Source organism: Podarcis muralis, chromosome 6 (genome assembly GCF_964188315.1).
Source record: "Podarcis muralis chromosome 6, rPodMur119.hap1.1, whole genome shotgun sequence".
Lineage (NCBI taxonomy): Eukaryota > Metazoa > Chordata > Lepidosauria > Squamata > Lacertidae > Podarcis > Podarcis muralis.
Genome location: NC_135660.1, coordinates 38,272,030 through 38,286,368, shown reverse-complemented (window position 1 = coordinate 38,286,368; position 14,339 = coordinate 38,272,030). Strand labels below are relative to the sequence as shown.

The window sequence follows — 14,339 nt, the reverse complement described above, 5'->3', positions numbered from 1 at the left end:
TCACGACAAAAGGTAAGGTAAAAGGTAAAGGACCACTGGATGGTTAAGTCCAGTCAAAGATGACTATGGGGTGCGGCACTCATCTCGCTTCAGGCCGAGGGAGCCGGTGTTTGTCTACAGGCAGCTTTCCAGGTCATGTGCAGTGGAACACCATGACGGAAGCCAGAGCGCATGGAAACGCCGTTTACCTTCCTGCCACAGTGGTACCTATTTATCTACTTGCACTGGTGTGCTTTCAAAGTGTTAGGTTGGCAGAAGCTGGGACAGAGCAACAGGACCCCACCCCGTTGCACGGATTTGAACTGCTGACCTTCTAATTGGCAAGCCTAAGAGACTCAAGTGGTTTAGACCACAGCGTCACCCGCATTCCTGCCAGGATAAAGGACCCACCTAGGTGGTGGGATGCTGAAACTCCCCACCTGAAATTGGCACCAGCACCATGCAGTATATATATATATATTTTTATTTAACAACTACCCTGTAGAAGAGTACTGGTGACCTCAAAAGCTTGCTTAATTTTTAATTGGTCCTAATACTCAAATTATGCAACTATTGCTGTTTGGATATTTCCCAATGGACCAACAAGGCTGATTACTTTAATCAACGATGATTAAAACCAGAGCAGCACAAAAGCTGATGTCTGACAGAACTTGCCCTGGGTAAGAGACATATAAATGGGACGAGGGGTACCATAGATCTGGGACAGAGTTCAAGCTTTGCACAGGAGGCAGTGAGGACCACCAACTAGGATGACTTTCAGAGGATTAGATAAATTAACGGAGGACAAGTTAATCTCAATAGCTATTAGTCACGATGAGGGCTATGGAGGAGGCTCCTTTTACCTTCGTGCAGAAGGTCTGTAGTTTGGTCCCTGGCACCCCTACCCCGTGTGTGTCACCCCCCACCCCCTTAAAATGGATCAGGGAAATGTGATGAGAAAGACTCCGCACTGCTTTATGCTATTGCAGTGCAAGCCTTGCCACGTGCTTCGCGAGCCCCAAGTCCCAACTTCAATCCCTTGTGTGTCTCCAAGGAGGTAGAGCTGGGAAAGAAAGACTCCTCTCTAAATCCTTGAAGTGTCACTGAGCTAGACGGATCAACGAGGGGGAGACTTGTGCAAGGCAGCTTCCATCCCGTGCAATCACAATGCTGTGTAAACCCCCCCAAGTCACTCAATTCGGCGGCGCGGCGGGCTTCTGCTCCTCCTTTCCGCGCGCGAGAGGACAGGGCGCATCGCAGAAATGCCGGTACAGTAATCTGAACAGGGAACGCCTGGACTCCCAACGGCTGCTATCCGCCGCTGCTGCGGCCATGATGAGGGGCGCCAAAGAGCCTTGATGAGAGAGGGAGAGCGCGCGCGATTGGGCGGCACCTAGAAAGCGCTTTGCCAGCAGCAGTGTAGCATTCGTCCTTCGGCGCGGTTGTGATGGTTACGGCTTCCTTGCGGGAGCGCGCGTTCCCTCGGCCCCACCTTTCGGGGGGGGGGGGAGCTGCCCTGTTGTCCCGCCCAGCGCGCGCTCCCGCCCCGTCAGTGAGGAGGGCGCGGGTGGAGACCGGCCTGAGCTCGAGAGCGCGACTGTGCGTGTGTCACGGCGGGTGTGGGTGTGTTTGTTTCCTGTTGAACTCGGAGTACTGAGGAGAAAGAAGCGCAGTGAAAGCAGAAAAGTGTGTGTGTGTGTGTGTGTGTGTGTGTGTGTGAGAGAGAGAGAGAGAGAGAGTGTTTCCTGGCGCCAGAAGAAGAGGGAGCCTGGCTTTGCGGGGCGCTTTCTCCGCCATGGGCCGCCACTGCCTCCGAGCCTCTCCGCGGCCGCTTCTCCTACTCTGCGTCCCGCTGCTCTTCGCTGTCGCCCGCGGAGCCCCCACGCCCGGGCCCGGGGAGCAAGCAGGTGAGAGACCTCGGCCGTGGCGCCCCTCGGGGGCAGGGAGTTGTGGGCGGCCGAGGCAGCCGCGGTAGTCTCCCTCGGCAGCCCCGGCCCGCTCCTTTCCCCGCCCCTCGCCGCTTGAAAACGCCGATCGCGCGGCTCTCCGGTGTGGCCCCCGGAGGGCCCGTGCGTTCTTTCTCCTCTCCCCTTTCCAAAACAGCGCCTCGTTTCCGACGAGGAGCGGCGGCGCCGGGGCTTGCCGTGATTTGTTTTATTTTGTTAGCTTTATTGCCCTCTGTGACGCGTTGCCGGGGATCCGAAGTGTTTTCCTGAAAGTTTGTTTTTATGGCCCCGTACGCGCGATACCTGGAAAGCCCGTTCGAAACGCAGCGGTGGGAATGCGCGGGGACAAAGCCTATAAACTATGGGCGTAGCCAAGGGGGGGCACCTGCCTCCCCAGTCAAGTACAGTACTGTAAAGGATTGAAAATATTTAACTGAGGTTATGACCCCCCCCCCAACATGAAGCCTGCCCCCCATGTTAAAATACCGTACTTAACTGACCAGATACCTAGGTCCCGTCCCCCCCCCCCCAAAGTCATGGTTATGCCTATGCTCTATAACCTAAGGGCTGCAATGTGAAAGGGTGCCTCAGCAACATTGCAGATTGGCTGCCCACCTCACCCCACAATGTGTCTTGAATCCAAGCATCATCGTCATTATTTTTAAAAATAGAGATGGAAAACTTATCTTAAAAGGGGGCTTCTTTTTTCTCACATGAAAGGGAATTCCTCCCACAACATATTCCTGCTTCAGAACCACAGTGGTAAAAAGGTAAAGGTACCCCTGCCCTTATGGGCCAGTCTTGACAGACTCTAGGGTTGTGCGCTCATCTCACTCTAGAGGCCGGGAGCCAGCGCTGTCCGCAGACACTTCCGGGTCACATGGCCAGCGTGACAAAGCTGCTCTGGCGAGCCAGCGCAGCACACACGGAAACGCCATTTACCTTCCCGCTAGTAAGCGGTCCCTATTTATCTACTTGCACCCGGGGGTGCTTTCAAACTGCTAAGTTGGCAGGCGCTGGGACCGAGCAACGGGAGCGCAACCTGCTGCGGGGATTCGAACCGCCGACCATGCGATCGGCAAGTCCTAGGCGCTGAGGTTTTACCCACAGCGCCACCCGCGTCCCTAACTACAGTGGTACCTCAGGTTAAATGCGCTTCAGGTTACATACACTTCAGATTACAGACTCTGCTAACCCAGAAATAGTACCTCAGGTTAAGAACTTTGCTTCAGGATGAGAATAGAAATCGTGCTCTGGCGGTGGGAGGCCCCATTAGCTAAAGTGGTCTTCAGGTTAAGAACGGACCTCCGGAATGAATTAAGTACTTAACCCGAGGTACCACTGTAATTTTTTACACACATGCAAGTTTGATTGCCTAAGATTTATGAAAACTGGTGACAGCTCTAAAAAACTACTGGATTTAGCGGCTTGAGAAAGCACTGGTGTAGTCAGTGTCTGGTCTCTGTTCTTGTTCGTTTGCATTCCTTAAGTTGGAACTGAAGCATTAGATTTACCATAAGTGAGTAAGGTTGGTTTCTTTAGTCTCTGAATTTGAGACTGAGTTCATTTGTTCAGTGAGCTAATGTTATGTGTTTGCCAGGCAATAAATAGTTGTAGCAAAACTCCTGATATCCAGCCATGTGATACAGATTAGTTGCTCCTTAGCACACTTTGATCACTTGATTGTATAAAGAGTGCTAATGGTTAATGTGGGAACTTCAGATCTCTGGAGAAACTGCAAGTCCAAAGTTGGCTGTTGTACAGTGATACCTCGGGTTAAGTACTTAATTTGTTCCGGAGGTCCGTTCTTAACCTGAAACTGTTCTTAACCTGAAACACCACTTTAACTAATGGGGCCTCCTGCTGCTGCCGCACCGCCGCAGCACGATTTCTGTTCTCATCCTGAAGCAAAGTTCTTAACCCGAGGTAATATTTCTGGGTTAGCGGAGTCTGTAACCTGAAGCGCATGTAACCCGAGGTACCACTGTAGTTCGTTCTGGGCTATTCCTTGTGTGGTCTTGGGATAACAGGGATGCCATTTCTGAATTTAATGATGTGCCAAATTGCTGTATGCAAAAAAGTTTGTTTAGGGTTGAAAATAGTGGGGTTTACCCTTATAAGCATGAATGGCATTGTTCTGGTGCTTGTAAGAAGCACCATGCCATATGCTTTGCATACAGAAGGTTCAGTCCCCTGTCATCCCCAGTTAGAAAGCTCATATGGTTAATGTCTAACTTAGTATAAGTTATCCTATATTTCTGGTGTCAGTTTTCACTTGAGTAAAATACATGATAGGATATGGCTATAGCATTGCTTTCATAGTTTACCTCAGTCACCTGCATTCACTAGTTCATTTGAACTGTGTGTGGGCATAGGGGCATTTCACTTCCTTTAACCCAGATGTTTCCTTGGCCAGCAGTTGCGACTGAGTTGAAAACATTGTGCAGATGCTGGAAACCAAGATGAGTGCCCTGTTGCTAAACCACTTCCTTGTAATTGAGCTAAACCAGGCTGTGTCATGTGCTCAGGGTTGTTCTAGAAGACCCTTGCTTAGAACCTTATTCTGTAAAGTTGATTGCTAAACATGACCTCATTAATCAACTGCACAATTGTACTGACACTAAATGTCGACTCTTAATGGCATCATATTACACCTACTTTGTGTACCTACCTGAGAGCAGTTCAGCACAGCATATATATACAAGTAAATAATAACCATACAGTAGTTTAGAAGTTTCCTCTTTGCCTGAATTTTAATGTCTAAGAAATGATTGTTGCAAATTATGGGAATGAATTTTGGACTGTCTTAATTTTCTGTCCTAAAATAGGAAGTAAATGTTTACAACCATAAGCAACTTGGCTTAGATTCCTGGCATCAGGGAATCCCACAAACTTCTACAAGTAGAGTTCATCCTTATTTTTTAAAATAGCAAAATATTTTATGGGAGAAAACTGCAATAGTGAGTGACTAACTTAATGCCAGGGGCGTGGGTGGTGCTGTGGTGTAAACCAATGAGCCTTGGGCTTGCCGATTGGAAGGTCGGTGGTTCAAATTCCCGCAACAGGGTGAGCTCCCGTTGTTCGGTCCCAGCTCCTGCTAATCTAGCAGTTCGAAAGCACGTCAAAGTGCAAGTAGATAAATAGGTACCGCTCCGGTGGGAAGGTAAACGGCGTTTCCGTGTGCTGCTCTGGCTTCGCCAGAAGCTGCTTAGTCATCTGGCTATATGACCCAGAAAAACTGTCTGAGGACAAACGCCGGCTCCCTGGGCCAGTAAAGTGAGATGAGCACCGCAACCCCAGAGTCGTTCGCGACTGGACTTAACTGTCAGGGGTCCTTTACCTTTAACTTAATGCATTGTCAATTATAAACTAACACATCATTCCTCTACTCTCTCACAATAGGCTGCCAACAGTACACAAACAAAACATGTGAGGAATGCCTGAAAAATGTCACGGTAAGTAGTATACAATTGCAGAATGCATATTGTAACTTGAAATTGTCTATGAGCCTGCTGTGATGTTAAAGGCCAGCCCAACCCAGAACTGTTCAGGCACTCTAGAGTGCATCCACAGGGCTATGCTGAACCAAAGGTGAACGGTTCCAGAAACCCTGCAAATGCAATCTTGGTAGTCAAGATAACCCCACGGTTAATTGGTAGTTGTAACCATGAGCTCATATATGTTCATATTCACTTGCTTTGATATAGGCCAGTTGGCTTGCTTTGATTTTATCCTTATCTGTGGGCTTGGGGTACTGGGCTCTGAGCCCAGAAAAGGGGAACTATCTGTAAGATTTGGTTATTTGCCATCTATGCCCTCATCTGGTCAGGTGAAGTGATGGAAAGTGCTGGCCAAAGTGACGAATGCTGTTTTGGGTATAAAGAATGTATAAACATTTGCTTGGGCCATCTCCTTGCTCCAGTGTCCTTCCCGCATCTGTAAAGGCTGGGAGACCTGGCAAGCTGACTTGTTGAAAGACTGCACCTCTCTTTTAATAAAGCACTAGACCTGATTGCTCTGGTGCTTTTGACATCCTCCTTAGGTATCCCTGCACCAAACCACTCCCACGAGCCCTCCTTTGGGCTGGTGGATCAGGACCAGGGCTCACCAAAGACAATAAAGGGAATAATTCTGCATGTGCAGTGAGAATGAATGCATCAGATTGTTTCTATTTTTAATGGGGAAGCCTCTTCCAGAATACAAGCTTTGTGTATGCACAGGGAGCTGTTGGATTAGCACAGGGATGAGGAATCTTATTACCGTTACCCATGCTGGCAGGGGCTGATGGGGTTTGTAGTCCAAAATCTGGAGGGCCATAAGTTTGCCACCCCTGGCTCAGATGCTCCTGCACTACACAATCTACACACACTCAGTAGGATGGTCAGTGATACAAAAACTTGTTGTGCAAAAATTATCAAATCTTGCTTTCTCAAGTAAGTTTATAACATCCTGTTTTTTTCTATTGAGACCAGTATAATATTACATAAAGCCAAATCATCCTGGGATGAATAGATACGAGGCATAGGCACCACTTCATTATACAGTATATTTCAAATAAATTAATTAACTAGTCCCCTTCCTCAACAGATTTAAGTTGAAAGCCTGTGATCTCTTACTTGCAAATTGTATTGTGAAATCCCTCTTCCAGTTCTTGAGAAATGTTTCTCAAAATGTTTCTCAATCAGTCTCAATTAGTTATGGAGATACCTGAGAAACATCCAATGAGTATTTTGATCTGTAATCTACAAGATGTTGCTTCTGAGCAACTTCTCTATAACCTGGACTTGAGCAGGGGTTTTATACAAGTCTCATTGTACTAAAGCATCCAGAGCTTGATTTTTCTTGCAGTTGTCTGGCTTTTCATATTGGGAAAATGCAGGAGGACTTATTGCATTCAAGTCCTATTGAAAATTTAGTCAAAATAGTTTTTAGGATAGCAGAATTTGCTGCCAGTTTTGGACAAATGCACTATTAGTTTATAGAATTATTTGGACTCCCCTGCCATTCCCTGTAGAACTGATGAGGAACCATTTTCAGTCAAAAAGCTGCATTCCCTTCTGGGCAATTTCTAAGGGACTACATGCCAGTGTGGGCAGGGCTAGAGGCAGAAGTGTGTATTTTAACTTTTTACAGTAGGTTTGCTTCTACAAACATTCATGCATCACTTTCTGTTCTCACTTCAGACAAGCAGGAAATATTATTGGAGTTCCAAGGACACATTCCAGCCAGGCAAAAATATTCGAGAGCCAGCTAAGAGAACAGTGGAGGGCTGCATTTGGTGTCCAAGCCTGAGGTTCCCCATCTGTGCCTTATAAGCACAAAATATTTGTACTAATCACCGAGCAAACAGATTATGCAAAAAATGGCATCTAAATATGAACATGAGGGCTTAATTTGGGAGGGGTGTGTGTTGTTGTTGTTGTGGCTATTTGACTGCACAGTCTTTAATATGCCAGATGCATTGTTCAGAAACACTGCAACTATGGAGGCCCTAGAGGTGCACAGTGTCTAATTCTGAGTCTTGGAAAAACCGCTTCCAATTTGCTGCCTCTTTCTGTAAGAGTCTGAATCTAATGTTAGTCCTTGACCTCTAGGTGCTTTTGACAGGGTACCCTTTGAGTTCACTTGTGCTGATCACAAGAACAGTCTTCCTGCTACAACTTTCTGCTTCTATCTGTGGCCACTTTATACAGTTCATTTACTGATCTATTATAGTTCCCAGTTTCCACATAGTAAGATTTTTATTTGGTACTAATCCCATGCATATGTAACAGCCAACTACATATTTTAATGTGGCTGGGATTGTTTTTGTGTGTGGACATGTTAAATGTGATCATGTGTTTAACACAATGAGTAGTTTGTCTCTCTGCTGAATTAAGGGAAGCTTGCTTCAAGTAGGTACAAAGGATTGCAGTTCTAGACTAAACAAGTTTTTATGATCTTTTAAAATGACCTACATTTGATGCTTTTTCAGATGGGATTACTTGGCAAAACGAAACTCAAGAGGACTTAGTGCTTCAGTAGTGCAGTGTTGGGACTAAGGTTGAATCAGTGCTCTTGAATTCTTGGCAGTGCTCTCTAGTCAATAAGATTATATAGAAGCAATCTTGATAATGTTGGCATACAGTTGTGTTCCTTTCGTTATCTTTGGGTGATACCCAGCTAGTTCATTCTCAGAATAGACTGGTTGAAATCAGTGGCTTGAAGTTACTTAAGTAAACATATTTCAGTGGGTCTCCTCTAAGTATGGATATTGCCCTTCAACTTTATCCCACTCAGCTGTTTTGTTTGTTTGTTTATCGGCTTGTTGTATTTTCCACCTCTTCTTTTTCCAGTGTTTATGGTGCAGCAGCAGCAAACAATGCCTGGAATATCCTGTTCGAAATATTCTCCCTCCCAGTTCACTTTGCCAGTTGAGTAAGGCCCGCTGGGGTGTCTGTTGGGGTGAGTAACTTCCAGGAATACTGCATGTGTGTCATTGACATTGCAATTTTCTCTATAGACAATTCCTAGATTGCTTCTTGGATGCAATAAATATTCTTCTTCTCAATAACTTTCTTTAATATTATTTAGGGTATTATAAGTAAACGTATCAGAAGTTTGCAGTCTCCTTGCAACATGGGCAGATCAAGTTACTACAGCTTACAAGTTGATAGAAAGGAGTGGAACTCCTTTACTTGCTACCAGCAGCAAAATGTTCCATGAGATTATTTTACGGAGATTTTTTTCCTGGATTTTTTTTCTGGATTAAACAGCAAATCATTACTACAGCAAAATCATGGGGATTCTTTCTAGTTATGATCCTATATCACAGCAAAGATATTAGCATTTTTAGTAGTTAGTTAGATGTTACTAAGGGACATGGGTGGTGCTGTGGGTTAAACCGCAGAGCCTAGGACTTGCCGATGAGAAGGTCAGCGGTTCAAATCCCCTGACGGGGTGAGCTCCCGTTGCTTGGTCCCTGCTCCTGCCAACCTAGCAGTTCCAAAGCACGTCAAAGTCCTAGTAGATAAATAGGTACTGCTCCAGCGGGAAGGTAAACGGTGTTTCCGTGCGCTGCTCTGGTTCGCCAGAAGCGGCTTAGTCATGCTGGCTACATGATCCGGAAGCTGTATGCCGGCTCCCTCGGCCAATAAAGAGAGATGAGGTCCGCAACCCCAGAGTTGGTCATGACTGGACCTAATGGTCAGGGGTCCCTTTACCTTTAGGTGTTACTAGGATGAGCAGAGTAGGATGATGCTTCTCCCAGTGTTTTGGTAATTACAAGGTAAGCAACTTCTGAACATGAAGATTCCATTATGCATTTTGTGATCAATAGTTTTGGATATAAAATGAAACTAATCCTTAAAAAAAGAAAATTTAAAGCTATTGTGGTAGCAGAAGGCTTAGCATTATAGATGTCCTATAGAGGACATTGCCCATGCAATGGCTCATTTGTATGAAGCTGCTGCACTGAGTTTGTCCTCCATGCTTTAACTGGGCAAGTTTGCAGTGATTTGTGTAGAATAACTTTAATTTTGAAATAAATGACTTAGGCCTATTTTAAATTCTGAGTTTGTGTGGTTTTTTTGTTGTTGTTTTTTTTTGCAAATGGCTCACTCACTACTTTTCTTGTGTTATATATTTCAGTGAATTTTGAAGCTCTCATAATTACAATGTCCGTGGTGGGAGGAATAATCCTTATTGCTCTTTGTGTTTGTTGCTGTTGTTGCTGCAGGAAAAAAAAGAGCAGAAAGCAAGTATCTGAACATGTTCTTATTTTTTATACTGTAAATATCAGTAATATACTTACCTTAATGACACCCCTCAAGTTTATGGCATACCTATTCATATATGTCCTAAATGCTCTTGTTTTGTGCAGACCTGATAAGGAGGATGAGAAAGTTGCCAGAGAGAGAGAGCAGAGAAGAGTAAGACAGGAAGAAAGGTAAGTTGCTGTCAACCTACAGATGTTGTCAGGCCTGCTGCTACCTTCCCTTTTGATGTTAAGACCAGATGTTTGCAGAAAACATCTAGAGTAACAGACTGTTGCAGGTGCTCTTTATACATTATTCCTCTGCTGTAATACTTAACGTGTTGGCCTTGGAGGACTCCAGTGTTTATAAGCATCTGGAATTATATTGTAACCTGCTTGAAGGTCCTAATCTTCAAAGCACTTTGAAGATTCTATTGGTCAAAAGACAGGGTATAAAATTAATCTTGAATGTAGGTAGTTGGGAGCTGTCTTCTCACTAACATAATTTCCTTCCTACACAGGAGAAAACAATGTATACAAAATTATTCTAAATTGCAAACATCCTAAGACATGTTATATTTCTTGCAGGAGAGCAGAGATGAAATCAAGGCATGATGAAATCCGGAAAAAATATGGTAATTGCCAATGGCTAGCTGTCAAATGCATAAGATGCTTCATCTTAGTGTGCTATATGTCAACATGTGATAGTTACATGTGAGAGCCAGTGTGGTGTAGTGGTTAAGAGTAGTAGACTCGTAATCTGGGGAACCGGGTTCGCGTCTCCGCTCCTCCACATGCAACTGCTGGGTGACCTTGGGCCAGTCACACTTCTTTGAAGTCTCTCAGCCCCACTCACCTCACAGAGTGTTTGTTGTGGGGGAGGAAGGGAAAGGAGAATGTTAGCCGCTTTGAGACTCCTTAGAGTAGTGATAAAGCGGGATATCAAATCCAAACTCTTCTTCTTCTTACCACTTCAACTCATTACCCGACGGAATGATGTCCCAGTTTTTGACTGGCCTTGGTAACCAAGCCAAAAAAACCCTGATTGCCAGCAATCTCTCTCTCCCATCTGTTGCACCTCCACACAAATGTCAGGAAATAAACCCTGCTCCCTAACAGTTCAGCTGTTCCAAAAATACTAAAGGCACTCTGACCTTAGTAAGGGTACAAAACTGACTGGAGTTTATGTTCTCTAAGTGTATCATTTAACTGATTTTGCTTGAACAGTAATTTAAAGGTAAAGGTAAAGGTACCCCTGCCCGTACAGGCCAGTCGTGTCCGACTCTAGGGTTGCGCGCTCATCTTGCTCAAGAGGCCGTGACCCGGCGCTGTCCGAAGACACTTCCGGGTCATGTGGCCAGCGTGATGAAGCTGCAGCTGGCCAGCCAGCACCAGTGCAGCACACAGAAACGCCGTTTACCTTCCCGCTATAAAGCGGTCCCTATTTATCTACTTGCACTTAAGAGTGCTTTCGAACTGCTAGGTGGGCAGGAGCTGGGACCGAACGACGGGAGCGCACCCCGCCGCGGGGATTCGAACCACTGACCATACGATCAGCAAGTCCTAGGCACTGAGACCATACGATCAGCAAGTCCTAAGCACTGAGGTTTTACCCACAGCGCCACCCGTAACAGTAATTTGGGTGTTGGTAATTCTGCTAAGCTGTTGTCAGCTTTTCCTTATTATTAGATCAGTACCCCTGACACAAGAAACAATCCGTTCTGGGTTAAGCCAAAATGTTATAAACATAATTTATTGTATTATAACTCTTTAAAATACTTGTCCAAAAACATGTTGCAAGAAAGGAGTTATTGGGGGTTTTTTTAACCAGATGCCACATTCTGTGGAATATTTGGATAGGCAAACCATTGAGAAATACAGTTCACTAGACTTTGATCCTGCGCCCCCACTTTCATGAATACTGGCAACCACTTTTCATCGCCTCCCCCGGCTACTTTTCATATTTGCTCCTCATCAGTATCTTTGATCTCTGTGTTCTAACCAGATGTTATTTTTTCCCAGGTTTGTTTAAAGAAGAGAACCCATATGCCAAATTTGAAAACAACTAAGATTTCTTTTGAAAAGCCAAAGTAAGCTCTGCCAGTGCTGTCTATAGAATGTGTAGTACAGCTGCTAAAAGATCCAGTAAATTAGATGCCTTAATTGCAAATGGAAAATTGTTCTTACTAGAAGACAGCTGTTAATAAGCAGCAAGATAAACGAACAAGCCAAACATACCTCTGAAAACCAGATGGCCTAGCAGGCTGGAGATGTTAGATTTTTCTTCTTTCTGTCCTGCAGGTGTCTGTGCTCTTACATAGTATAGCATAACCTTTGTTTGCTGGTCAAATGTTGGAACAAATTTGTTCATGAAGTGGAGAGGGGACAGTGCACATTTCTTCTTGTCAATCTTTTCTATGGTCAACAAATTATAGCTGTTTTTAATTGAAGGGTAGGAGTTGGGTGGTCATATCAAAAAACTAGGTGGGTAGGCTATGTGAAAGGAACATAAGCTTTAATTGTGCCACTAGCAAAAAGTGCCTAAATTGATCTTTAAAAACATTTTGTTTGCAGCACAGATGTTTTTATAGTGTGATCGTGAAGGTTTGCACTTTTATCTATTAATACTACTTTTTCTTCTGGACTACGTATGCGTGTTCCTTCTGTTCCTTTGCCTCTTTTAAATCACTTCAACTACAGAAATAGTTAGACTGATTTATGTTAGTAACAGTGTGATACAAATGCTTTACTGGTGCTGATTAAATGGCTGCTTGTATTGGAATTTTAAAGGCTCTTCTAATATTTGAGAACTTTGTACTGCTTGTAATTATCTGAAGCAATGTATAATCTTGGAAAGAATGTCCTTAGTAACCAAATCAGAAGAATGAAAAGGTTCCTTTTTTGAAGTAAAGAACCATAATGAAGCCTTGGGGTTGATTTCTGCTGCCTAGAGTAAGGCCTGCCAATAAAATATTTGGCTTGATGCAATAGCCTGTTTTTCTTCAGGCTGTTCTACGTCAAGAGTCCTATGCACTGGAGTTTCTTTATGAAGACAGATTAATAAGGAAAGCAACTTCGTAATGTTTACTGTCAAGTGGAAGAGTGGATTAAAACAAAACCGTGAAATAATGATTTGGAGGACTGGCTACACTTGGAATGTATAAAGTTTGTTTCCAAGGAAACTTTAAACACTACATTTGCCTGGAGTGAAATAGCACCTAGGTCATAAACACAGACCTTGTGAAAAATGTGGAATGATATTGTCATTTCCCCCACTCCAAAATTGAAAGCATTAGATAGTATAGAGAAATTTAATGTCTGATTTTCATGCCCACACCCTTCTAAAAACACACATACGTATGGAGGTATATTAGTTACTGAAGTAGTAAGATTCCATTGTAATCTTAAACTTTTTATATATGTTGTCAAAGTCACAAACACATATAATACTTTCTATTCATTTAAATATCTTTACTCTTCTGTTGACATCTTAAAAACAAGTTGAAATCTGCCGAAATTTGCCGACAATGCGTAGTAAATTCCAGAAATACAGGATATTGTTTTATAAAAACTTTCATACAATTATTCTGCCATATTAACAAGTAAAATGAATTATTTACTGTAGCAAAATTTGTAATTATTTACGTAATAAAATAAATATTTAATATCTTACATCTCTTGGCATTCTATCATTCTGTTGCCCTCTTAAGCAAATATAAATAATAGGGAATTATTGTACCACATGGTCATACAATCTCCTTTTTCTGAAGAATATGAGTATGAGTGGGGAGGGATGTCAGCATCTGAAGAAAGTGTTTTTTAGTGACAGAATCACAAATTTGAAAACTAAAAATGCTTAAGGCTTATGCTGACTGGTGTGTGTGTGTGCTCTCTCCTCAAAGAGAGGGTATGACTTGCTGGAATTCTGAACAGGCTCCACACTGCAATGTTTTGTGGCAGGTCCCACATACATGTATAACATCCTCAGGTTGTTGGGGCTGGCAGCCAGTCCAAGAATAAAGCCTGCTAGCAATATATAACACAATGGAAGAAGGCCTTGAAATGGGAAGTGAATGAAATGTGTCCTTTCTTCCTTCCTACTCTGCCCTAACGGTCAGGGGTCTCTTTACCTTTACCTTTACTCTGCCCCAAGAGGGCTGAACAATAATACCTTTTGGGGATGGGGATACACTGCAACATTCCACACAGCATGTTCGCCTTGCTCTGTTTATCCGTATATATGGGCTATCTACATGACTTAGTAATCTAGTTAGTCTTTACAATACTACTAAGATCTCACTACTTTACATTGGCTGTTCTAAAATTCTAATACATGCTCTTATTGCCTGGCTTACTGTAATGTCTTGGTTCCAGTTTCTCACTCTAAATGTCTTCTATCCTCAGCTCTCTGGCCATCTAATATTTTGCTCACTGTTAAAAAACCACAGCACTGCACCATTCATTCACTTTTTTTGTGTTTAGTTCAAACTTCTTGGTATTGGCTATTCTTTCATCTCAACACTAGTCATATTTCTTTCATGTAATACAGAGGTAGGTAACCTGTGAGACGCTGGCAGGGGCTGATTAGAGTTCAGCAATTCTGGAGAGCTACAGGTTTCCCTGTTCCTGATCTAATACTGACTTAGCTGCTTAACCTCTAGTTTCTTGTGCCATTCTCT

General features: G+C 43.8%; 1 protein-coding gene across 1 annotated transcript; it reads left to right on the top strand.

Annotated features, from left to right (window-relative positions):
- Window positions 1-1,487: 1,487 nt before the first annotated feature.
- On the top strand, window positions 1,488-13,332 carry PTTG1IP (PTTG1 interacting protein). The gene is made up of 7 exons (XM_028731841.2): window positions 1,488-1,886; window positions 5,328-5,380; window positions 8,261-8,369; window positions 9,555-9,660; window positions 9,787-9,852; window positions 10,249-10,295; window positions 11,683-13,332. The coding sequence occupies exons 1-7, from the start codon at window positions 1,775-1,777 to the stop codon at window positions 11,727-11,729; spliced, it is 540 nt and encodes a 179-aa protein (XP_028587674.2). The 5' UTR covers window positions 1,488-1,774; the 3' UTR covers window positions 11,730-13,332.
- The last annotated feature ends 1,007 nt before the right edge of the window (window positions 13,333-14,339 follow it).

Excerpts from the sequence above, each read along its gene's own strand:
- PTTG1IP (XM_028731841.2), top strand. The coding sequence starts at position 1,775 with ATGGGCCGCCACTGCCTCCGAGCCTCTCCGCGGCCGCTTCTCCTACTC. Across the intron at positions 8,370-9,554 it reads CCGCTGGGGTGTCTGTTGGG|TGAATTTTGAAGCTCTCATA; the intron begins GTGAGTAACTTC and ends TATATATTTCAG. Across the intron at positions 10,296-11,682 it reads TGAAATCCGGAAAAAATATG|GTTTGTTTAAAGAAGAGAAC; the intron begins GTAATTGCCAAT and ends ATTTTTTCCCAG.